The sequence below is a fragment of the Phalacrocorax aristotelis genome, chromosome 16, assembly GCF_949628215.1.
Source record: "Phalacrocorax aristotelis chromosome 16, bGulAri2.1, whole genome shotgun sequence".
Taxonomy (NCBI): Eukaryota; Metazoa; Chordata; class Aves; order Suliformes; family Phalacrocoracidae; genus Phalacrocorax; species Phalacrocorax aristotelis.
The window spans coordinates 13,293,807-13,316,921 of NC_134291.1; the positions used below are offsets into that span (position 1 = coordinate 13,293,807).

The window sequence follows — 23,115 nt, forward strand, 5'->3', positions numbered from 1 at the left end:
TCAGAAATGCCACCTTTTGGTGAAGACGTCAGGAGGAGGCTGTGTTCCCAGACGGACCGGCGCCACGCATGGTGAAAGCCGCTGGTAGATGGGCCCGCAGGTTATAAAATGCCAAAGGCAGCCCTGTCCCCGGGGGTTTTCTGGAAGGAACAACTCTGGTACAAGCAAACAAGGCAGGAGCAGGGCTGGCTTGGTCCTGTACCTGGCGTTAGTAGGTGCAGTGAGTACCTGAACTTCTAACATTTCCAATTAGCAGTTTCCAGCGGTGCCAGTGCACCTTGCTGCAGAGGCTGCTGCGCTTCGGTTTGCTAAATCGCCCCTTTAGAGCGATGGTCACTAGTTCTGGTTCATCTACTAAACTGCCCCAGGTGGGCTGCAGGGAACAGGCATTGCTGCGTGGGCTATTCATGGCTTCTCCTGGGGGGTTCCCAGACCCAGCCTGTGTTTCCTCCTGCTTAAGCTGGAGTGGTGGCTGCCGCGCTTACCCGGCGCAAGGGCTGTGCCCGTGGGAGCTGACACCCCGCAGTGCCTGGCCTCTGCCTGGCACCTTGTGGGGTCTCGAAAGGAGGGCTGCGATTATCAATTAAACACCAAGACAGGGCTTTAAGGCCCCGCGGGGCTGATTATCTGTGCCAAAGCCAGCCTGCTGGCTCCGAAGGTATGTCGTGGGGGGTAGCAAAATCCCTGTCCCCGGGCACCCGGAGGCCCCGTGGGGAAACGGGACGATCCTGCTGCTGCTCGAGGACGTGGGGAGGGGGATGCGGGGTGCCGGGGGGTGCTGCAGCCCTCGGCCCCCCGCCCGAGCTCCTCCTGCAAGCTCCGGGGAGAGCCGGGCCCGGCTGCGGGCGGCTGCCGGGGGCTGAAGTTCCCGGCCCTCCCCCGAGCCCGCGGGACTACATTTCCCATCGCCCCCGAGGGGAACGGAAGGGAACGGCAAGAAGGGCCGGGCCTTGCCGGGCGGCGGGGACGGGGCTGCCGCTTCCCCGGGCTGGGGGCGGCGGTGAGTCCCGGGAGCGGCCTGCTGCGGGCAGGGGCTGGGGGCTGCGGGGGGCTGGGGTCCAGGGCAGCGCCGGCGCTGGCCAGGGATGCTGTGGGTCAGGAGGGCACCGGTGCCATGGCAACGGGATGCAGGGAGGTGGGGTGTGGGGGAGGTCTGGCTGGTCGGAAACCTGGGGGGGCTCCTTTCATCCTGCTCAGACCCCGAGAGGTGCCGCTTTGTTGCCTGCGTGGGCCCCTGTTGGAGATCCCCTGGGTGCGCCGGACCCAAAGGGATGAGGTTTTCTTCCCTCCTTCCCCTCTTCCCGCCCCAGCTCCCCGGGGTGTTTCCCTGGCTTTGGGCTGAGCAGGAGCCACCCTGGGGGTGTCAGCACCCTGGGGGTGTCAGCATGCGTGCGGCAGGGCGGGTGGTGTTTGCTCCCTCTGACCGATGCGCCTTGGTGTTGGTGTGATGTTCTCCATAGAAGCTGCTGCAGAAACTCGAGACTGTTTCGGGGAATAGGAGATTGTTTTTAAGACTCGGACTAAGCCTTGTTTAGAGTGGCTTGGAGAGGCCCGAGCAGCTCAGAGCCAGCCTGGCGCGCTGCAGAGGGGCCCCCGGCAGGAGAGGGGAGCTGGTTTAACAGCAAATTGGGAAATCCTCCTCTCCCCGCAGGCAGGAGGTTGGTGTGGATGTGATCGACAGCGTTAGATCCCCTGCAACGTGGAGGTGGAGATCAGATGCATCTGTAAACGGACTTGCTGGAGCAGGGGAAGGCTGGGATCCCGCGATGGTGAGTGTGATAGGGTATGAAGGCAGGCCTGGGAACACGCGCCCTGTGTTTCACGTGTCATTTCCCAAACAGCGTGGGTGGGAGGAACGCTTCACTGTTGTTTGTGGGATTCTCTGGAGAAACTGTCCTCTGGCTTTAGTGTTTTGAGAAAGTCCACGTCAGACTTGCTTTGTTTTCTAACGAGGGAATTTGTCTTTCTCCACAGGCTACAAAACCCAAGAAAAGTTTAAGAGGTACGTACACTCGGGTGCTTTCCTTTCGCTGTCCATAGGAGCTTTGATCTGCTGGGAACATGTGAGACTGAGGAGGGGGAACTCTGGGATCAGGTGGCAGCCCTGGCCCCTGAGGTGTTTCACGGTCCTTGTCTGAAAGATGCAGTTGAGTTCATTGTGTCGTTCCTGAACGAGAGATACTCACCTGCCTCTCAAATCAAGTGGATTTGCTTATTGGGGTCCTTTATTCCTTTTCTTGTGGCCTTTCCCAAGTACAGGGGGAACATATGCATCTATTTCCGTTCTTCCCCTCACCTAATCCCTAACTGCTTGTTTAGGGGCCTCCTGCAGCCCCTGATACAGAAGCAGTGCTTTTGGGGTTGCCCATGGGCTGTGAGCTACTGCGGGGTGAGAGCTCTCAGAATAAGTGCTGCTTGTGGCCAGTGACTAACTGAGCAGCTGGCTCGCTTGATAAAGAAATCACCTTTCTGGCTGAGTGAAGCCAAATCTTTTATCCACAAAATACTGGATCAAGTCCTGGCAGTTCTCTCTAGACCAGCCTTGTGCTGGCCTTATGCTCGTGATGCTTGAGACCAAACCTTTATTCCTGGGGGATTTCAAAAAAGCAAGCCGTATTGAAACTGGGAGCTTTTCTACTCCTGCTTGATGAGCTTACCTACCTCAACACCTTTAATTTGTCTCCTTTCAGGCTCTATTGATGATGTGCTTGGTGACCTCCTGGGATATGATGGTAAAATGAACCTTCTTTGCACCTGAAAGGGCAGCATCCTTGTGCTCTTACGCCCCTCCCTGGGAGCAGGAGGTGCTGGTGCAACAGCCATTGGTCTCCAAGGGGTTCCCGTTGGGAGGGGGTTTCCCAGAGTCAGAGGCCATTGAATAGGTTGGATGTCAGCTTGGGGAAGCGAAGTGACGTTCATCTCTGATTAAAAGCCTCTGCAGCTCATGGGGAGACAGCAAATCCCCCTGTGGGGTGCCTAGGCCAGGCTTACGCCCATGTGCATCATCCTAATCTCTCCCTGTCTTGTTTCCAGATGAAACCCCTGTTAAATCTGCCAGAGCTTCCCAGCTGGCCGGGGGCAGCAGCAGGAGAGCCCGGGGCACCAGCTCGCAGGCCAGCAAGAAGTGAGTGCCTTTCAGACACAGCCTCTCCCACCTGAAGATCCCTCTGTGCTCCCCGGTCCTTCTGACCTGCCCCGTCCTTGGCTTCCCCGCCTTGCTCCCTGCCCCGATAGCAATTGCCTGGGAAGGCGCGTTACCTGCGGTGCCTTTGGGAACGGGCAGCCCAGAGCCTGAAGCTTTCCAGCAAGAGTCGGGTGCTCCCGGCCCTGTACAGCTTCTGTAAATCTCCCTTATAACAGTTGCTTGCTTAACTATAGCAGTCCCAGCCCTACTAGCTTTTATCCCAGTGCTATTTTAGCCTCATTTTCTGTTGTATGATGTGGCTGCCACGGTGTGCCCATGTGGTCCCCTCCACCTCCCACCACCCGGCCTGGCTGTCCCCAGGGCACCCTTGCCAAGCCCATGTGTGGTGCTGTTAACCCCCAGGCTTGTGTCGCAGGTCCTTTCTAGAGGATGATTTCTTCAGAAAACTCCCTGCAGAGGACATTGAAGCTGCAGAGGTGAGCGCAAATTTCAGGAGAGAGTGTGGGTGTCCTGAGGGCTGGGACTGAGCCAGCCCAGGCTTGCCCCTGTTGTTACCCCATCCAAGTCAGCAGTGGGATATCGGCGATGAACCATGAAGCATGGCTGCAGAGGTAACCCCTCTCCGGCATCGCTGTGGGGTGGGGAAGATGGGATGGAGGAGTGAGCGGATGGTGGGAGAAGGGCTTCCAGGAGCCCGGGATGACATGGAGCAAAGTCAGGGGGCCACGCTGTGCCGCAGCCCAGCCTTCCTGGGTGCGCTTCACATAAAGTGTCATAGGAAGGACCCTTACCCAAAGCGATGGCCTGGGTGCTCCTGGCGCTCCTCCCAGAGGCAGCAGGATCTCAGCAAAGGAATCAAGGCATGGGGTTTCCAGTGAGGGGGACACTAGGAGGAGTTGGGTGTGTATTCTTCCTTTCCATAAAATGAGGAAAACCAGGAGCCAGGGCGTGGAAGCAAGGGGTGAGGAGTTTCTGAAGTCTGCTTGTCTCTGATCTCTGTCCCCCTTGGCATGCAGGGATCCAGTGCCTCTGATGCAGACCCGCAAGCTCTGCTGCAGACCCTGAAGGTAAGTGCATAAATATCCTTCATCTCAGCCCCACATGCGCTGCAGCCGTGGCCTCCAGCAGCAGCCTCCGAAGGGAGAAGCAGTGGTGAGGCGTTAGCAGTGCTCACCCTGCTCCCGTCCTTGTCCTTTTGCTTTCCAGGACATGGACGACATGGAAGCTGATCTCCTGGGAATATCGAAACCCAGTTCTGGTCCAGGGAAGACAACTGTGAAAGGTCCTAGGAAATGTGACTCCTCAGGAGGAGCAGTAAAAACCGCAGGGAAGCTGCTAGCTCCTGAGAAGGGTAAAAATGAGATCCTGCTCTTCCTTTTATAGTCTGTTCCCAAATGAGCAGGAAGTATTTTCTTCCAGGATAAGGAACAAAAAGTGGATTTGTTCTTCAAATCCTTTTCTTAGTCCTTTTTGGGTTTCCAGTGGGGGGACACCAGGAGGAGTTGGGTGTGTATTCTTCCATTCCATAAAATGAATGTCTGAATGTCGCAGACACAGAGTGTTATTCTGGCCATGTGTTCTCCTTCGGACATCCCTGGCCTGGCCTCTTGTCGTGATGTGATAACATCACTAACAGCAGCAGCAGCAACAGCCACGCTGCCGCCTCCTGCCAAACACCATTTGGCCATTCCCTGGTACAGGTTAAAGACCAGGGATCTGCCTGATCTGCGCGGAAGGAGAGCCGGAGGGGTCCCATTTAAGACATGCCAGTCCCTGAACTGCCCTGAACTTCCCCAGGCCCTTTTCTCCTTCTCTGCTTGCAAGGAGAGCCCTCCAGAGAGATCCCCACCCCGTATGCCTGTGGGGGGACTGTATGTCGCAATATGTGCTTTTAGGGGGTTGCTGCTAGAAGAGTGACCTCAGCCAGGGTGGGCGAGGGGCATCTCTGCAGCATCTTGCCTCTGAGAGCTGTGGCCTCTCTTTCTAGGAGAGTCTGCGCCTGTAATGGAGAAGAAGCCACTCTCATCCCCCCCTGCTTCCCGACAGTACAAGAAATTTAACTTTGGAGGTGGGATGTCACTTTGCTTCAGCACGGAGATGCATGGGGGCAGCTGAGGACTCTGCCCTTGCTCTTTGCCCATGGCTTGCCTTTCTGTTAACCAAAGGCTTGGCTGGTTAATGAGATACAGAGTTCTTCACCCCTACGATGCTGGTGCAAACCTAATCCTTCAGAGGTGACCAAAGGAAAAAGTATTACAGCTCTGCATTTGAGGCCCTCCCCAGGACAGGGCTGGGAGACGATTCCTGGGGGAATTTGCATTTTCACATGTGCTTTGGTTTTTAATGACTGTCTGTAACACTTGGGAGCCCTTGTGTCAGGCGGTATTCTGTCCAGCTTCCAAACAGGGGCAGTTTCCTGGAACTGCTGGGATCTCGTTGTTAAAGCTTGTGCTTCAACCAAGATCAGCATCTGTTAAAATCACTAATGGGTTTTAGGTGATTTAGGTGGGCTTTCTCCTCCCCTTTTTCTTTGCCTAAACAGTGTTCAAACATTAAAGCACCCAAGTTTTGAGTTATTTTCTCCTAAGAGAAAGAAAATGTGGAAAAACTGAACAGAAACGTAACTCTTGAGTGTTTGAAGTTCAGGGAGACTCAAGGGTATCCCAGGTCCCTGCAGAACCTGCATTCATGGCTTTGGGTGACCCCGTCTCCTGTCCCCACATGCACATGGCGGGGGATAGTGCTTGGCTTAGTGCAGAACTGTTCTTCTAAATAACCTTGGTTTTGTTTGTTCTTATTATTATTCTCTTTTATGATTCCCAGATTTAGATGATCCTTTGGCAGGGCTTTTATCTGATGAGGAGCAGGGTGCTCCCAAGAAGCCAGCTCCAACAGGCACTAAAAGCAGTTCCGAGAGAAAACCAGAACAGAGCAAAGAGAAGGGTAAGCAGTGTGGCTCGATGCGTCGTCTTTGTATTGAATGAATCAGCAGCCTGGTTTAGTTTGTGCGAGGTCCTAACTGATTAAATCAAAAGCCACCTAGTCCCATCTCTTATTTACCAGTATGGTCATTTACAGAGCAACTTGGTAACAGGGTTAATTGTGACACAGCTCACCGAGTGCTTGGTATTTCCAGTGTGCCACAGGTTACAGAACTGACCTTTCCTTTCTGGGAGTGGAGGCTCAGATCTTACCTTTGACCTCATCTAGCCTGTTCTGCAGGTGGCCAAGCGAGAACAAGTTTTCTGGGTCAGGATCTGGTGGCTGAGAGCATCACTGGTCTGTACCAAACCACAGCTGCGGCACCGCTGGGTGGGATCCAGCAGCACTGTGGCTGTGTTACAGGCACTCATCCCTCTTGTTCCCACAGCAGGGACACTGATGGGTCTGATAGTCCCCTAAAATCGCCTTTCGCCTCCATAAATCCGCTCTGGACACCAGTAGCAGCTGGTGGGTTGGGGCACAGACTAAGGTGCATTCATGGAGCAGGGACTTTGAGTGAAGCAGGGCAGGAATTTTCTGATTGGAATCTTGCTCAGCTAAAAAAGCCTCTGGTGTTAGGCAGAGCTGGAAACCCCAGCGTTAGTGACACCCAGCAATGACCCATCAGTGGATGCACGGCCACAGACCAGGCAGCAGTGCGTTGCCACTTTGTCACGTGCTTGGAGATTTGGTCATTGACAAGAGTTATTTAAAAATTACTTTGTAGGTGGTCCTGAGAGATAAGAGCAGGCAGGGCTGCTTTGATCTCTTATTAAAAAACCGAAACAAACCCTCTGATCAAACCTCCTACCCTGTGTGATCCCATCCACAGAGCCGCCCCCACCCCAGACGCCCCAGCACACCGTGGCCCCAGTCCGGAGGAGGGAGGAGCTCATGTTTGAAGATGATGGTGACGACCTGATGGATGCACTGGGATTTGGCAATGGCCCAAAAGGAGATGAGAAGCAGGGAAAGAAGGCGGAGGAGTAAGGACAGTGAAGAGGCAGTGGGAGGAAAGCTGGGGGTGGCTTGTGCATTGAGATGGTGCCAGCATGCTGGGTGGGGGGTGCTGGAGCCTCTGCCTGCATGTCCCAGAAAGGGGCAAGAGCAGCCTTGTTCCACAGAGAAGAGCCAGAGCGCCCTGGCCAGGCTGTGTGATGAGAAACAGCCCTGCCTGTTGGAGAAACCCATCTGCCGCTCTGTCCCCAACAGAGAGGAGCTCCGTCCAGCTCGCTCCAAGCTGGACGAGTTGCTGGGACGAGGCTCCGTGGCCAAAATCCTGGAACAGCCAGGCACGGGAGAGCGCAGGGAGTTTAAACTGGATAAGAAGTACCAAAAGCAGACAGGTGAGCACAACCAGGGTCTCTGGGAAGGTCTGCAGAGGTGACTGCGTTGGCTTGAGAGAACAAGATTGATTTCTAATGCCCTTGCAGGGGAAATGTGGTGAGCAGGGTTGCTGACAGGCTGTCAGTCCGCGTGGGGAGGGGGGAAGGTGCCTAATGCAAACGTGTTGTACTCTGCCCTTGAGGCAGCCTGGGAGCATTTCCACTGTACCCATAACTCGGTTGCTTTTGTACGTGGTCTGATTCCCAACAAAGATGCTTTTCCCAGCCACGTTGGGGAGGCACGTGGAGCCACACTGGGAGCCACATTGCTCATGGGCTTCCAGGGAACATGTTTTCTAGCAGTGTTTTCCAGATTCCAGTGGGAATTGCAGGGGAGGAAGAGGGGTCTGCTGTCTTTGCAGCTGGCTGCTCCTCTGGGTGCTGACTTAAGCTCGTCTGAACAGAGAAGGAAGAGGTTCGGGACGAGGAGGATTTTGTCTTTGGAGCGTACCAGCCCACGGTGGCCTCCACGCCCGAGGGCCGGCCGTCGAGAAGGCAGTCAGTGAGGTATGGTGCTCTGTGTGTGTCTGTCGCTGCAGCCACCAGCCACGCTGTCCCTGTGGCAGAGCAGGCAGGATCCCCTCACAGGCAGGTATGTGACTGCTTCTCCTTGCAGCAGATTTTCAGCTGAGGACAGCAGCGAACCAAAACCAGAGACCCGCTCTAAACCTCCTCCTCCAGCCAGCCGGAGCCCTGTGCGGGGCAGCAGGGCTGGAGGCGACTGGCTGGGTTTGAAAGATGAGGATTTTATGGATTCGGAGCCGCCGTCTCCAGCGAAGGCCAGTCCTGCGGTCAGCTACCCCAGCCCTGCCGCAGCTGGGCAGCCCGACCCCACCAGCCAGCTCCCGGCTGCCGAGGAGGCAGTAGCCAAACCTGAGCCCCTGGAGAACTGGCTGAGTGCTGCCTTGTCTCGCAAGAAAGCCCAAGAACAGGCAAAGGCCCAGGAGAGAAGTGCCGATCCCTCGGAGGCCGCAGGTGAAGGGCTGGATCCCTGCTCTCCTGTCAGGTAAAGGCACGATGGATGGCCACAGTGCTCCTGTCTGTTCCGCACGTAGCTGCTCCAGCAGGACAGCTCAGAAACCCTCAGCTCAGATTTAAGAAATTAATTTTAAGCACTATCTTGTCTCAGGTTTGGGTAATAACGTGGGGTCTTTCTCCCACTGATCCAGCCCACAGTCCCATTACACCTCTGGGCTCTCCTTCCAGTTGTGGCCAAGGTTGCACACACCGCCTTGTGTCCCGCGGAGCTGTCCTGGATCAGCACAGTCCCAAGGCTCCCCCCGTGCTCCTCGTTCCTGCCTTCGTTCCCCTTTACTCCTCTTAGTTCCAGGCAAACCACCTCTTCCAGTTTGGGTTTACGCGGGTTCAGACTTGTGCCATTCAAGTGGGACTCGGAAGTGCGTTGCAGACAGCTGTTTATGGTGGGCAGGGCTGTGTTAGCTGGGGCTGCGGCTGCCCAGGGGCCGGGGGTGGATGCAGCAAGGAGGAACACCAGTGATAGAGGTTTTGGGGTGTCTTTGCTCCCTCTGCAGCCAGAAGGCTGAATCCTGCCACAGCAGAGTGGGACAGACGCTTTCACCTGCAAGGCAGGGACAGATGTTGGGGGAAAGGGTCTTGTCTTTCATCACCTCCTGGGCTCTCCCTCATAGGATGGTTTTTGCTTGCAGCCAGGCAGACACCTCCACAGGAGCACCGCAGCAGGCAGCTGCCCTGTCGGACAAGGCAGCGAGTGCAGATGGCTCTGGGTAAGCCCTCCTTCACATTTCAGGCGTCCTCTGTGGGTGAGATTTCCTGCAGAAAGCAGCTGCGTGGGTGAGATGGGGGAATGGGGATTGCTGGCAGCTAGCAGGGATCACTTTGGTCTGGGACTCTGTCACTGGGAGGGAAGGCAGCTCTGAAGGATCGTCAGACTTTTGCCTGTTTGATCAGAGTGGAAAAAGCCAAGCTTTAAACTTAAAGAAATGCCAAGCGGGATAACGCCTGTGTGCCTCTCCCTGAGCTGTGACGCTGCTGCACATCACTCGTGTGTCTGTGCCCACGCAGGCAGCTGGTCCCCTGGCTCAGCACCGCGAAGCGAGCCACAGCTCACCCTTCGGAGGCGGCGAAGGGGGATCCCTCCAGAGGCGCCAGCACCCTGGGTGCGTTTCGTGTGGCTGGGTGGTTTGGGCAGCAGTATGCAGAGAGGGTTCCCCTGCCCTGCAGGAAAAAAAAAGGCAGGAGCCGCAGCATTGCCCTTGGCCATGTGAAGGCTGCCCAGGCTTTGACCAGCAGTTGTCAGAGCGGGCTGCTGAGCTGCAGGATCCCACCGTCCCCATTTCGTGCCGTGGTGGGGACATTGTGCTGGGGCACGCTGAGCTCCGCAGCGCTGCCTTTGGGGTATCGGAGGGCTGCAAGGGACTTGCTCTCTCTGGTGTGGGCATAAGTTCTTGCTGTCCTTGCTCTCTCCCCCTTCCCTCCTGCTGCCCCCACGCTTGTCCTACTAGTGCTGTGTGCTAGAAGACTCCCTCCTGCCCTGGGCTGAGGCTGTGCATCAGCTCAGAAGCCACTGAAAGAACCTTAGGGGACCCGGCTGCCTCCTTAGGTGATGGGGATGGAGGAGGAGCTGTGCTTTGCCCCTAGGCTTACTCTGTGGGTCAGAGTCCCACCATCGTGGGTGGGGTGGGGTAGGGGTGCGGGTATGGGCAAGCATGTCTGACCCTCTGTCCCCATCGCCAGCCGCTGGAGCAGAGCAGGACCCAGGCCTACATCCTTCTGGGAGGGGGTGGTTCCATTGCCATGTCTGAATCATGGACTTGTTCAATTTTCAGTCCCCACGGCCTTGTTCCCAGGAGAGCAGGAGATGCAGGGCCCTGCCCCGCTCACTCAGGTAGGTCTGCTGGTCCCACGCCCCCAGGAGATGCGGGGCTGGGGTGGCGATCGCGAGCCCTCCCCTGCCGACTTGCTGGCATCCAACTCTGTCGCGCTGCCTTGGCAGGAGGAGGGGTGTGCCCTGCTTTGCATCTCTGGGAGCCCGCGTTCATGGAGGCAGTTTGTTTGGAGAGCCCTGAAATGCCACAGTCTGTATTTGTCAGGCCAAAGCACGTGTATTGTGGATGCTTTGTAAATCATGTGCGTTTACAACCCTGCATTGCCTGAGCTGTATTTGCGTAGTTCTCCAGGCATCTATATATTATATTAATTAGGCAACAGAGGCTCCAGTTGATAAAGGACTTTTTCTTCAGCTGTTTTTCCCCAGTGTGGTGGTGAAGGTGCTCTGAGATTGTTTCTAGACAACTGAGGGGGAATTAGAGCCTTTGACAGAGAGGGAAGCTCTTGCTTGGTCTTTGAAGCCTCCATTTCTCATCTAGCTGGGCCTCCTTGCCCTGCCCTGGTGGCAGGACACACGCTCCCTCCCAGAGGACTCCTGGTCTTATCCTTGAGCTTGTCCCCAGAGAAGGAGGAGCTTGTGTCTGGGGTGGGGGCTGCTGAGTGTCACCTGGGGAGAAGGGACCCAGGCTGGCAATGGGGTTGGGCTGGAGAAGGGTAGAGGACGGACTGCAGTGGGCTGGGGACAGATCACCATTCCCAGCCTAGGGGGAGATGTTCTCCCCAGGGCTTTACCTCCCTGAGATCATCCCTGTGCCTCCGCAGGTTACCGCACCCAGGGCACATCTCCAGGCTGCCCCGCAGCTGCAGGTGAGGCATGTGCCTTCGATGGGGGCTGCTGGCCACACCACAAAGCCACTGATCCTGAAGGGCCTCAATTTTCTCTCTTCATCCCTGTAGGCAGAGTCGCCAGCCCTGGGCTTGCTGCACGAGAAGAGGCTGGGGGCTCCCATGGGCCAGGTCTATGAGGATGCATCAGGCTATCAGGCAGTGCTGCTCAGCGCCCAGGCCCGTGTGGCAGAGCTGGAGAGCCGGGTGAGCCCCATCGCCTGCTGGATGGGAGACCATGGGTGACCCAGGGGGAGGAGAAGGGGCCAAGTCTGCTCCAAATAGCATCAGGGGGACAGGGGAAAGAGGAGAAACCTCCCTATCCAGAGATGCCTGTGGCCACCAAGTGCTGCAGGGGGAGTTCTGTCCCTGGGGCAGCACAAGGACCTTCCTTCTCCCTGGGTGCCCGGCAGGTCCGGACACTGGAGCTGGAGCGGACACAGCACAAGCTGTTGCTAGAGAGTCTCCAGCAGCGGCACCAAGAGGACCTGGATCTCCTTGAGAGCGCCCACAGGTACCAGGCTCTTGCCTGTGTTCCCCTCCTCTGCCAGGTCCTTGCCTACAGCCCTGTCCATCTCCCCTGGGGTGGGAGTGCTGGTCGCTTCCCAGATCCATCCCTGGGGTGGGCAGGCACAGAGCCATGTCGATGTGGACGTGGTGGGGGCAGAGAGCAGCCCCCCAGCTGAGCCAAAGTGGGGGTCCACTTGCACCAGCACTGTCCCATGGGTGACAAGAAGGAGGGGCCAGTGCCATTGCCAGCACGTCCCCAACCAGGGCACCAGCAGCAGGGTTCAGGGCTCAGGCTGCGGAGAGTCTGTATGTGTCCCCATGCACACAGCGACACCGATCTGTGCACTGCGGGTGGAGAGTGCCGGGTATCGCCATGAAAGCAACGCTTCTTCCTTGCTGTGACCTCTCCGGGCAGGAGCCGAGTGAAGGTGGTGGAGGAGACCTACGGGCAGCGGGAGGAGAGGCTGCGGCGGGAGAAGGAGCAGCTGGCAGCTCAGCTGCTGTCGCAGAGCCAGGATGCAGAGCAGGCACGGGCGGAGCTGGTGGCGCAACACCAGCAGCGCCTGGCCGTGCTGGAGCAGCGGAGCACGCTGGAGCTGGAGCGGCTGCAAGAGCTGCAGAGGTGAGAGCGGCACGCACGTGGGGCTAGTTCCCCTTTTTTGGCAATGGAACCGGGGCATGGGGACACGGTGAAAGGAGAAATCAGGCTCCAGAAGCACTGGGTTGTGGGCAGGTCAGTGGCTTTTGGAGTGGGGATTTGGTTCATAGGTGGGCACAGGGCTGAGACATCATTTCAAAGTAAATGCACTGTGTTTTGAAAGATGCTGAACCCAGTGTTCTGTCTCCCCAAAATCCCTTTTATTCAGATCACTGATGCCCACTCATTTGGGTCAATGAGAAATCAGTTTTTGGTAGGGAAGGTCGTAACCCTTAAATGTGGTCGATCCCAAGTGGGGACGCCTGTCAGTGGGATGCCCCGTGACAGACCACCATGCCAGCTTGGTTCCTGGGGCCTGGTTCTCAGCCCCACGACCAAGCCTCTTCCCCGGTGCCCGTCACAGGGAGCACTGGTTTGTAACAGCTCGGGGCGGGCTCCTTCCCCATGTCCGGCAGGGCGTCTGTCCAGGAGATGCGCAAAGACCACGAAGAGCAGCTCCAGCGGCTGAAGCGGCTGAAAGACCAGGAGATCGATGCGCTGACCAGCGCCACTTCGCACACCAGGTACCGATGGCCGGCGTCGTGTCCCCGCATTGGTCCCTGGCCGTGGTCCCTGTCCTGCGGGGAACCAGCCTCGGACCGTGGCAACAGGGGCCATCCCCTCTCCCACCCACTGCCTGCAGGGGTGCTAAGCTCTTTAATATATGTAGTACTCCCCTAAGCAGCAGCTACATCTTCCTAGTGCTCTGCTATGACCCAGAGAGGTTCAGGGCAGGGCTGTCCAGCCTTTGGCCCATCACACATCCCCCTCTCCATCATGGTGAGGTGAAGTGAGTGCATGGGGGTGACCCTCTCCCCTCGCTCCTCCCTGCAGGTCTCTGAACGGTGTCATTGAGCAGATGGAGAAGTTCTCCAGCGACCTGCACGACCTCTCACACAAGGTGGAGGCCACGCACCACACCACCTCCCAGGAGCTGGCCATGGGGGCACGGCAGCGCGACAGGCAGCTCCAGGGTACGTCTGCCATTCCTCTGTGCCGAAACGGCTGCGGGGTCCCTGCTGGGGCTGAGGACACCTGGGAAACAGGGAGAAGTTGCTCCGAGTCAGCCAGAGGCTGGGAGCTGTGGCTGGCCAAAGCCTTGCCTGCTTTGGTCACTGGACATCTCAGGGTCTCCCCTTTACAAAACGGCATCCTGGGGATGTGCAGAAGGTGATGAGCACAAATGCGTGCAGTTTTTCTGTGAATATGGGGTGGACAGAGTGGGGTTTCCCACCTCACGCTGCTCATGGCCCTGCTGCTGCCTCTCCCCAGTGCTCCAGGACAGGCTGTTGCAGCAGCAGAGGGACATGGAGGAGGAGCGGAGCCGACTCCAGGAGGTCATTGCTAAAATGGAGGCCCGACTGGGCGAGCAGACTCGGCTGCTGGAGCAGGTGAGCCCGCGCTGTATCCTCTGCTTGGGTCAGCCCCCCTCTCTGGGTATGGGGCGTACATCTTTCCACTGGAGGTCCCTGGCCTGGCATCTGTCTCTCCTCTGTGTCCGAGCCCAGGAGCGATGGAGGGCGACGGCGGAGCAATCCAAAGTGGAGTCACTGCAGCACTCGCTGGAGGAGCAGCGGCGAGTCATGACCCAGCAGCTCTCCATGGAGCGAGCAGAGCTGGAGAGGGCAAAGGTGAGGTGGGGTGGACATCTCCAGGTGCTTTTCACATGTCCCATGAATCTGAGCGGGGTTGCACTGGTGTGTGGTGGAGGAACGAGCTGGGTGCTGGGCCGCAGCATCCTTCCTCTGCCCTCTGCCTCCTCAGTCCCAGGCCTGGTCGCACGGCGAGTCGCAATCAGACCAACGCTCTGGCACATGGATGCTGTGTGCGTGCGTGATGCGTGCTGGTTCTCGAGGGGCGCGGGGCCAGAGCTCTCCATGCAGGGTTCACGCCAGGCGCCTTGAGCTCAAACCAACCTCTGGATGTTACATGGGGTTTAGTGGCAGAGATGGGTTAAAGGAGAAGAATCCTACGGTGAACAGGACTTAGTGCTTTCTCTCTCCCTCTCTTGCAATGCTCTCCAGAGCGCTTTGCTGGAGGAGCAGAAGTCGGTGATGCAGAAGTGCTCGGAGGAGCGACGGAAGCTGGCGGCCGAGTGGGCTGAATTTCACACCCGGCAGCAGCTGAGCAAGGAGCGGATGGAGCGTGACATGGACCGAGCCCTGCAGATGGACTCTCAGAGGGAGGGCACCATCATGAGCCTGGCCAAGGTACTGCAGCAGAGCCCCTTCCCGTGGCGTCCAGCACGGCTTGGCGGGCTCGCGGATGGGTCCTGCCCACAGGGCAGATGTTCAGTGCTGCCTTCAGGTCTTAAGACAGAGGTGTCACTCCGGGTGGTGAGAATCAGGCTTTTCCAGGAGCAGCCTCTACCAGCCTGATTTAGGTATTAACTGGAGCATCAGTCACCTCTGTCTCTCCCCTTTACCTTGAGGAGTTTGGGCAGCCAGATCAGGCACAGCTGCCTCCGTTTTAAGTCTGGTGAGAGGAAGCTCCTGTGGTGGGTTAAGCAAAACCTCCCCGTGCCGTGGGGATGTGTCCGGAGCCAGTTCTGCTCCCCTCGGGGGCTGCCCAGAGGGGATATGTGGCACAGACAGTGCAGCAGAGCTGTGCTTTTAAGGACTACCAGGGTGGAAAATAACCATTCTGGCTGGATATTTCTGCTGGTGACAAACTGCTGTGCCTTGAGCATGTTTTAGGGTGTGCAACATGGTGAGGGGCTCCGTCCTTTCTGGGGAGGGAGTGTGTGTGTATGTGCATGCGTCTGTACAATCCCAGCTCTGCCAGCCCCGGTCCCCAAGGGTGGGTGGATGAAGGCACTGCTTGAGCGCCTGGTATTGTTGCTCTGCACCCAAACTGGTGCGCACAAGGAGCTCAGCAGGGGCAGATCTCTCCCGTCACTTGGGAAGACATGAGGTAGCGTCCAGGACAGGGCAGGTAATGCCTCAGTTTCCTCCGTGCCCATCCTAGGAGCAGGCAGAGCTGAAGATCCGGGGCCGTGAGCTGAAAGCCAAGGAGGAGCAGCTGGCGAGGGACAGGGAGCTGCTGGATGAGGCCTGGCAGGAGCTGAGGCTGGAGAAGGAGAAGGTGAACGGGGCTGCACTGCGCATCCGGCAGCGGGAGGAGGAGATTAAAAGCATGACCAAGGTAAGCGGAGCAGCTGCGCTGAGGTTCACAGCTGTACAGGGGCTGGCAGCAAAGCCGGGGCTCCACACCTCTCCTGAAGTCAGGAATCCTAATCCTGTCCTGGGAGGGGAATAAGGGGATGCACAAAGGAGCCCTGCTTTGGGGCCGCGAGGGTCCCTGTCCCCAGCCTCCCCAGCCACTCTGCCTTGCAGCTCTCATCCCAGAAGTATGAGGAAGGGGAGCGAGCCCTGCAGGAGGCATGCAGGATGGAGTCTGAGCACGAGACCAAGCTGCAGGTCATGCAGCAGCACCTGGAGCAGCTGAAGCAGCAGGAACAGCGTCTGCACCATGTAAGTACCCCCTTGCCTTCCCTTCTCGGCCTGAGGCTGCCGTGCCAAGGACCTGAACCTTTGCCAACAGCTTCTCTCTCTTTCTCTGGGGACGGGGCAGGAGCGGCTGAGCATGGCTCACCAGAGGAGACAGCTCGAACAGCTACGTGAGGAGCTGCCCAACAAACCTGTGATGCTGCTGACCGCAGACCAGGACCTCGGTGCCCCTACGAATGGCCTCTCCAGCACGCTATGTAAGGCTTCCTGCATGCTGCTAATGGGAAGGGTCGTGCTGGCGGGCAGCTGCACTTGTATTCCACTTCTCAGGAGACTTGGGATGTTCCAGGGGGCTGGTTTAGTTCCCCTGTGTATAAACCTTAGATGTGAGTTGGTGTTGGCCTTCTCGTCCTCCGAAGGAGCTCAGTGCAGCTCTCTGAGCCAGGACAGTGCTAGGAGGAGGGGTAGAGGGGGCAGGAAGGGACAGGTACCTGGGTTAAAGCCTGTTTGCACTGGGAGGCTGGGGAGGACCCTGCTGCAGGGACATACGGGCAGCAAAAAAAGGAATGCCCTGTTGTCTCTGTCTGCAGTTCCTCTGACAGTGGCGGCACCATATGCTCGGGCTCTCGTTCCAGGCTTTTTGCCTCCCGTCAGGGTGCTCCCTCGGCACAGCCCGGGGGGTAGCAGGGAAAGCCTGGCCATAGCCGGCCCCACCGAGCTCTACGCCAAGCTGCTGCTGCTGAAACACAGGGCCCAGCAGGTGAGGCGGTGGGGAGAGCGGGGCTGGAGGGGCTTCAGATGAGCTGGGTGGGAGCAGGGCTGGGTGAAGCCTGATTCGGGCCTGATGGCCACAAGGTGGGGATTCTCTTTAAGGCTTCTTCTGTGGGTCTTGCTCAGAGTGTGAGGCTGTGGGCTCTGGGGGGGAGCCTGTACACCCCAGGGGGTACCACAAATGGGAACCTGCTCATGGCATGAAGGAGGGTTTGGGATACTTCCCTCACTCACGAGGGACACCCCAGGCTGTGACCCCGTTTCTGTGGCAGTCTGATATCCATCCCATCCATCCCTCTCTTCTCAGGACCGTGATTTCTTAGAGGATGAGCAGTTCTTCCTGGAGACTTTGAAGAAAGCGTCCTACAACACTTCATCTCTGTCAGACTGAGGATGCAGTGCGTGCATCCCCATGCACTACCCAAGGGACGGCTGTGTCTGTCCTCGCAGGAGGCTGCTGTGCCCTCCCCCTGTGGGAGGAAAACAATAAATAATCCCAGTTCTCAGCTGAGCATCAGTCCTTCTCTTTAAAAACAGTCTTAGAGTTTTCAGAGTGTGAAATCCATCCCTACGGGCTGAGAAGCCACAGGTTGTCTGACGTCCATCCCTCGGGGTGAGGGCCACTGGCCAGCCAGTGGGTCTTGGGCAGGCAGCTGCCCGCCACTGGGCTCCGGCAACCAAAGCACTGGGGGCGATGGCGGAGGTTTGGCTGAGCTGCAAGGCTGAGCAAGGCAGAACTGTCACGGTTCTGCCTTGGGGCTGTGCTGAGGTTCACCAGCATGCCAAGGATGGTCCACAGCTAACAGGCCACTCCAGCTTTTCCTTTTTGGGCTATTTTCTGAGGAAACCTGGCTGTTGTGCTGGGTTTCACCTTAGCTCCCTGCCGCCCCGGGTGCCAGCAGGGCCACTCTCGGCTCCCTTCGGCAGGATCTGTCCTGGGGACAGAGGAGCTGGGGCAGGGATCACAGGATCACAGAATAGAGGGGGTTGGAAGGGCCCTCTGGAGCTCACCCTGTCCCACCGCTGCTTGAGCAGGCACCCCCAGAGCAGGGGCACAGGACCGCGTCCAGGCGGGGGGTGAATGTCTCCAGGGAAGGGACCCCACAGCCTCTCTGGGCAGCCTGTGCCCCTGCTCTGGCACCCGCGCAGGGAAGGGGTTTGTCCTCATGTTCAGGGGGAGCTTCCCGTGTTCCAGCTTGTGCCCGTGGCCCCTTGGCCTGGCGTTGGGCACCACTGAAAAGAGTCTGGTACCATCCTCTTGACACCCACCCTTCAGATGTTTATAGGCACTGATGAGATCCCCCCTCAGCCTTCTCTTCTCCAGGCTGAACAATGCCAGGTCTCAGCCTTTCCTCCCAAGGGAGATGCTCCGGTCCCCTGATCATCTCTGTAGCTCTCCATTGGACTTGCTCCAGCAGTTCCCATTCCTCCTTGAACTGGGGAGGTGGCTCAGGGTCACCTCGCTGCCCCCCAGCACCCCCAGGGCCTGCTCAGCAGAGCCGCTGGCCAGCAGGTCACCCCCAGCCTGTGCTGGTGCGGGGGGCTGTTCCTCCCCAGGGGCAGGACCCCACACTCGCTGCTGTTGGATCTCCCCGGGCCCTGCTCCCCCGCCCGGGTCTCGCTGAAGGCAGCGCAGCCTTCTGGTGTACGGAGATGGACGGGGAGGGGTAGCCCGGGGCGTGGGGACGTTTCTAATCAGGCTCCGCGCCGGACAGCCCCGTTGCTATGGCATCGGGGGCCTTCTACGCCTGGCCCTGCGCGGCGCAGCCCCTGTCGCTATGGTAACGGGGGCCTTCCGCGGAGGGCGGCGCGCAGTATGGCGGCGCCCTTGCTGAGAGCGGCGCTGTGCGGCGCTCGGGGCGGGCGGGCGTTCGGCACGGCCGGTAAGCCACGGCTCGGGGGGAGCCGGTTTCCCCGCGGGTGGGCGGCGGGAGGCGTGTGGGGCTGGTGGGGGGAGCTCCCGGGCGCCTGGGTTCGCCAGGCGTGCCTGGCGGGGGCGGCTCCGGGCCGTGTCCGCGCTCCCGCTCTGCCCGGGCTCCCGCGTCCTCGTTTCGTGCTCTGTCTGTAAAAGGCAATCTCTCTCCGCTTCCAGCCGTGCTCTGCAAGCGGGCGGCCCCGCTGGGGCCGATGCCCAACGAGGATATTGACGTCAGCAAGTTGGAAGTGCTGGAAAAATACCGCAATTTTTCTCGTTACTTCAAACTGGCGGAGAAGGAGAGCAGGAAGCCGCGCTGGTGGAGGACGTACCGGCAGTACACCAGCCCTCCACCAGGTACGTGTGGAAGGAGCTGCGCCGTGCCGGGTTTTGCTGCTGAAGGTCAAGGAAGCTGTTGTTGGGGCCACAGGTTTGCCCCCAAACCCGCCCTCTAAAGAGCCAACGAGGTGCTTTGGCATGAGGTTGGCCCTTCTCCACTGTAGAAGTTTGCAGAGCGCAGATGTCTTCAGGGGAAGCAGATGGCAGCTTTCTGGAAGGAGGGAGGCTGGCCACGACCTGCCAAAAGATGTCCAGCAGCATAAAGAAGCAATTCCCTGGATCCTCAGCAGCATCAGAGAAAGCAGACCAGGAACCAGAGCTTTAGACCTGCAGCAAATAATGCCCTTTGTCTGCAGACCAGCCACAGAGAGCAGACCTGCTCGCTGGCTGGCAAACCTCTGGGTCTGGGGGTGCGATGAGTTGGTGGGGAGGAGGGATTAGAAGCAGGGAGGTGCAGAGGGAAGGCAGAGGTGGTAGAGTCGAGTCTCTGACATCTTGAACACCCTGGAGGTGTCCAAAAACCGTGCGGATGTGGCACATTCAGGGCATGGTTTAGGAAGCCCGATGGTGTTGGGTTAACGGTTGGACTTGATGATCCTAGAGGTCTTTTCCAACCTTAATGGTTCTGTGATTCTATGAAGTTTGTGTCTCTTTCACACTCTAACGTTTTGCAGGGGTTTTGTGTTTGAGTATTTCAGTATTCAGTTTTTTTTCATGTACCTGATTTTTTCACCCTTCTCTGAAGAACCAAAGACTGACATCAGCCTACCGCGTGTTAAGCTGTTGCGGGCAAAGGAAACCAAGGAAAAAAAAAAGATCCTGAGGGAGAACCGCCAGAATGCCGAGATGGAAAGAGCAGCACGGCTCCGGACTGGTGTGTGCCCTGCCACTTCCCTCCCTGCCCTGGCGCTGGCGTTCCCCAGCTCCCCCGGCAGCGTTTCTCTCTCCTTGCAGTGCTGATCCCCCTGGACGAAGTCAGAGCTGAGTGGGAGAAGACCAGTGGCCCGTTCCACAAGCAGCGTGTGGCAGAGCACTGCGGGATATTTCGTGACTTGTTCAAGGGGGCCACATTCACCCCCTGGGTTACCTTGAGGGTGGAGTACAGCCAGGAAGATGAGCACCTCGTGCCGGTCTACTATGGGAACATGGTGACTCCGTCAGAGGTATGTGAGGGGAGCTGGGAAGAACCTCGACCCTGTGGGAAGCCTCTGTGGTTTTGTCAGGTGCTTCTAGCCCTGTTCTTCCACTGTTTGTTCTGGGGGATTTCTTTTACAAGGGTATTCCCTCTGTGATGAAGGAAACGTGTTTCTTGGATGTGGTAAGGGCAGAGCTTTGCAACAGGGTGCTTGTCTGTCGGCAGGCTGATGTTTATTAGCGCTCATGGGGGGTTCTCCAGGTGGAGCTGGATTACCTGGTGGCATGGGTCTGCCCGTGACAAGTTCATATTCTTTGCCATGGAAATCATGACCTGGTCATAATGGAACCTGTTGTTTGAGTGATTTACATTCTCTTTATGTTGCTCATTTAGGCTTCCAGTCCCCCTGCAGTGTCATATGAGGCAGATAAAGGCTCCCTCTGGACTTTGTTGCTCACAAATCCAGGTGAGTAGCAGGTTCTTTTAAAAAAACTAATTTAAATGGGGTTGTTTCGCTTCGCTTTCGGTTAGCTCCTGTTTCTTTTGGCTGCACAGTATCTTCTGAGTAGGGATGCATTACATATGCAGGAAAGATTGTGGCCTCCCCAAATCTCTAGCAGTTGAGAGATGGGACAGTGAGGCAACAGGACCTGTGTCACAGTGTGGTGGAAGCAGTTCCCTGACTCCCACCTTTTGTTTACCCCCAAACTCTCCTCTCCCTCGGCAGTCTGCCTGGGAGGTAAGTTAGCTGATGCTGTTCACCCTGAGAAACAAAGGCACGGTGAAGTGAAGCAGCTGACAAATAAGTCCTTTTAATCTCAGAATTACATCTGTGGAGTCCTTTGCTCCTCATTTTAAGCTCAATCCTATAAGAACGAGTTACTTTTCTGCTAGGAAAGGAATGCTGGGAGGTCTCGAGCTGGAGGGGGTCTGGGCGGTCTCACTTTGGGGTTGATGCATATACCAGGTTGTCACTAAGTCGCCTTCCTCTGTTGTTTGCATTTGCAGACGGACATTTAAGAGACACGGACTCGGAGTACCTCCACTGGCTGGTGTGAGTACTGCGCATCAGAGCTGCGCACTGCTTGCCTCAGGGAAAGCCCAGGTGGAGAGGGCAGAAGCTCCTCCGACAGCGCTTGGGAATAAGTATTTGCTTAGACAGTTCTGTGGCTTTCTCTGGTGCTCCTGCCATTAGCTTCTTTACCCGTGTTCTGGGACCTGCTAAAGATGCAGTAGTTCCAGGTGCTGCTGCTATTTGACATTCAAAACACTGGGTGTGATTTTTCTTCCAGTGAAAGCAGCCACTAGTATCTGTTCACTTGTCAAACAGGGCATGAGTCGTGTCAAAATACAGCACAGGGTGACTTGCAATCCTGGGTGAATCTGCTGGTCCTAATGGAGGGAAATGGAATGATATGTAGCGAAGTAAACTTCTTTGTGTTCAGGACGAACATCCCAGGCAACGACATCAAGTCGGGTAAGGAGATCTGTCATTACTTGCCCCCCTTCCCTGCCATGGGTACTGGCTACCATCGCTTCGTCTTCCTCCTCTTCAAGCAAGACTGCCCCATAGATTTCAGTGAGGACGTCCGGCCGATGCCATGGTAATTCGGGCTTTCATGGGGCATTCGCACTTGCTTGGCTACGCCGTTGTTGCTTATTACGATGACATGTTTGCTACTGCTGTAGGAGAGCAGTTCCTTTTAATCTGCAGGGTTGTTCAGGGCTGCTTGGAGTTTGTGTGTCACCTGAAGCTACCATCGCAGCGCTGCAAGAGCTGCAGAGTCAGTTGCTTTAAATCGGGTTGTTAAGAAAGTGTTTTTTCCTGCCTGGGGCAGCAACGTGCACGGAGCTGGAGAAGCTGGGAGAATTTTTTTAGTGAATTCCTTTTCCACCTCTGTTTTGTAGACCCTGTGGTGATGTGGGGAAGTGGTTGCTTACCAGAGTGATGCAGGAAAAGAGGTTCACCTCAGCTCTTGCGCTTGTGTCTTGTTTCCAGCCACAGCCTCAAGATGCGAACCTTTAGCACGTTCGACTTCTACAGAAAGCATGAGGACGCAATGACCCCGGCAGGGCTGGCGTTTTTCCAGTGCCAGTGGGACAGCTCCGTTACTTGGGTCTTCCATCAGCTTCTCAGTAAGAAACGCAGCGCACAGGGGTGCGGGAGGGGGCCCCTGTGTGGGCTGGGACGTGGCCCGGCGGATAACGCGCAGGGTCGGCGAAGCAAGCTGTGGCTGTAGGCTCTCGCTTGGTCCTGGCACTCCTCTGGGACCTGTTACAGCACAGATCGAGCCGTCCTCCCCCCAGACTGACAGCAGTCTGAGGAAACAACCTCTAAAAGGCCACTTTGAATGAACGTTTTAAAATATCACCAAGAGAGCCTTCACTAGGGGCCCTTGCTGGCGAAGGAGAGGGCCTGAACCATATTGCTAACGCTCTGCGTCACTCCTTTACAGATATGAGAGAGCCTGTGTTTGAATTCGTGCGGCCACCCGTTTACCATCCTCCACAGTTAAAGTTCCCGCGCCACCAGCCTCTGAGGTACCTGGACAGATACCGAGACTCCAAAGAGCCCACCTACGGCATTTACTAGGGGCCCGGCCTCCTCTCGAGGCGCTCTGGTGTACGCTGGGCTGCCGGCTTCCCTGTATTCACCCAGCTGGGAGCTGCCTGTGTCTCTGGGGGGAACCGTCAAAGTCCCAGCCCCTCGGCTCCCAGTTCCCCTCTGCTGGCAGTGCTGGGAAGCGTGCAGCTTGGGGCAAGAGGCGTTCACAGTGCTGGCAGCTGCGTGGTCAAAAGGCTGCTTAAAGAGGATGTTCACAGATGAAAGCAAATCCGTGGCCAGGCTGAAATCTTGCTGCTGGGTCTGTAGCAGAGCTGATCAGTGAGGGTGGCAGGGTAGAGCCCCCCCGAGATGCCCTGCCTTGCTTCTCTGCAAGGGTCACAGTTCTCCTTTTGCCTGTTTATGGAACATACAGAGCCAGGCCAGCCTGGATTTCCTCCCCTTACAGTGCTGTGATTCAGGTCTCTGTCGGCTTTCATTTGTGCAGTCCTCTTAAAGAGATGACTCTGATTAAACACACTCTGAATGATG

General features: G+C 57.3%; 2 protein-coding genes across 9 annotated transcripts; both read left to right on the plus strand.

Moving 5' to 3' along the window:
* The first annotated feature begins 892 nt into the window (after positions 1–892).
* Positions 893–17,143, plus strand: FBF1 (Fas binding factor 1). 8 transcript variants are annotated; one of them, XM_075111184.1, is made up of 31 exons: positions 894–1,000; positions 1,652–1,769; positions 1,975–2,002; positions 2,691–2,732; positions 3,034–3,124; positions 3,561–3,621; positions 4,162–4,212; positions 4,352–4,496; positions 5,133–5,213; positions 5,969–6,088; positions 6,960–7,113; positions 7,340–7,473; positions 7,917–8,019; positions 8,129–8,518; positions 9,180–9,257; positions 9,556–9,650; positions 10,320–10,378; positions 11,143–11,187; positions 11,278–11,412; positions 11,619–11,719; positions 12,131–12,337; positions 12,829–12,936; positions 13,247–13,386; positions 13,685–13,803; positions 13,921–14,043; positions 14,437–14,622; positions 15,380–15,556; positions 15,748–15,885; positions 15,986–16,118; positions 16,452–16,621; positions 16,940–17,143. In XM_075111184.1, exons 2-31 carry the CDS (start codon positions 1,767–1,769, stop codon positions 17,021–17,023), a joined length of 3,501 nt encoding a protein of 1,166 aa, XP_074967285.1. In that variant the 5' UTR covers positions 894–1,000; positions 1,652–1,766; the 3' UTR covers positions 17,024–17,143. The 8 variants fall into 8 exon arrangements, with proteins under 8 accessions (XP_074967290.1, XP_074967285.1, XP_074967287.1 ...); XM_075111186.1 differs by having other exon boundaries at positions 16,497–16,621; XM_075111185.1 differs by having other exon boundaries at positions 8,132–8,518.
* Positions 17,144–18,399: 1,256 nt separating this feature from the next.
* MRPL38 (mitochondrial ribosomal protein L38) lies at positions 18,400–23,115 on the plus strand. Its single transcript, XM_075111198.1, has 9 exons — positions 18,400–18,515; positions 18,725–18,904; positions 19,632–19,760; positions 19,841–20,049; positions 20,415–20,487; positions 21,030–21,075; positions 21,467–21,625; positions 22,021–22,157; positions 22,478–23,115. Exons 1-9 carry the CDS (start codon positions 18,449–18,451, stop codon positions 22,612–22,614), a joined length of 1,137 nt encoding a protein of 378 aa, XP_074967299.1. The 5' UTR covers positions 18,400–18,448; the 3' UTR covers positions 22,615–23,115.

Coding starts and splice junctions, on each gene's coding strand:
- FBF1 (XM_075111184.1), top strand. Junction 7,114..7,339: donor CAGGGAAAGAAGGCGGAGGA/GTAAGGACAGTG, acceptor TGTCCCCAACAG/AGAGGAGCTCCGTCCAGCTC. Junction 16,119..16,451: donor TGGCCTCTCCAGCACGCTAT/GTAAGGCTTCCT, acceptor CTCTGTCTGCAG/TTCCTCTGACAGTGGCGGCA.
- MRPL38 (XM_075111198.1), top strand. CDS start 18,449: ATGGCGGCGCCCTTGCTGAGAGCGGCGCTGTGCGGCGCTCGGGGCGGG. Junction 21,626..22,020: donor GACGTCCGGCCGATGCCATG/GTAATTCGGGCT, acceptor TCTTGTTTCCAG/CCACAGCCTCAAGATGCGAA. Junction 22,158..22,477: donor GGTCTTCCATCAGCTTCTCA/GTAAGAAACGCA, acceptor ACTCCTTTACAG/ATATGAGAGAGCCTGTGTTT.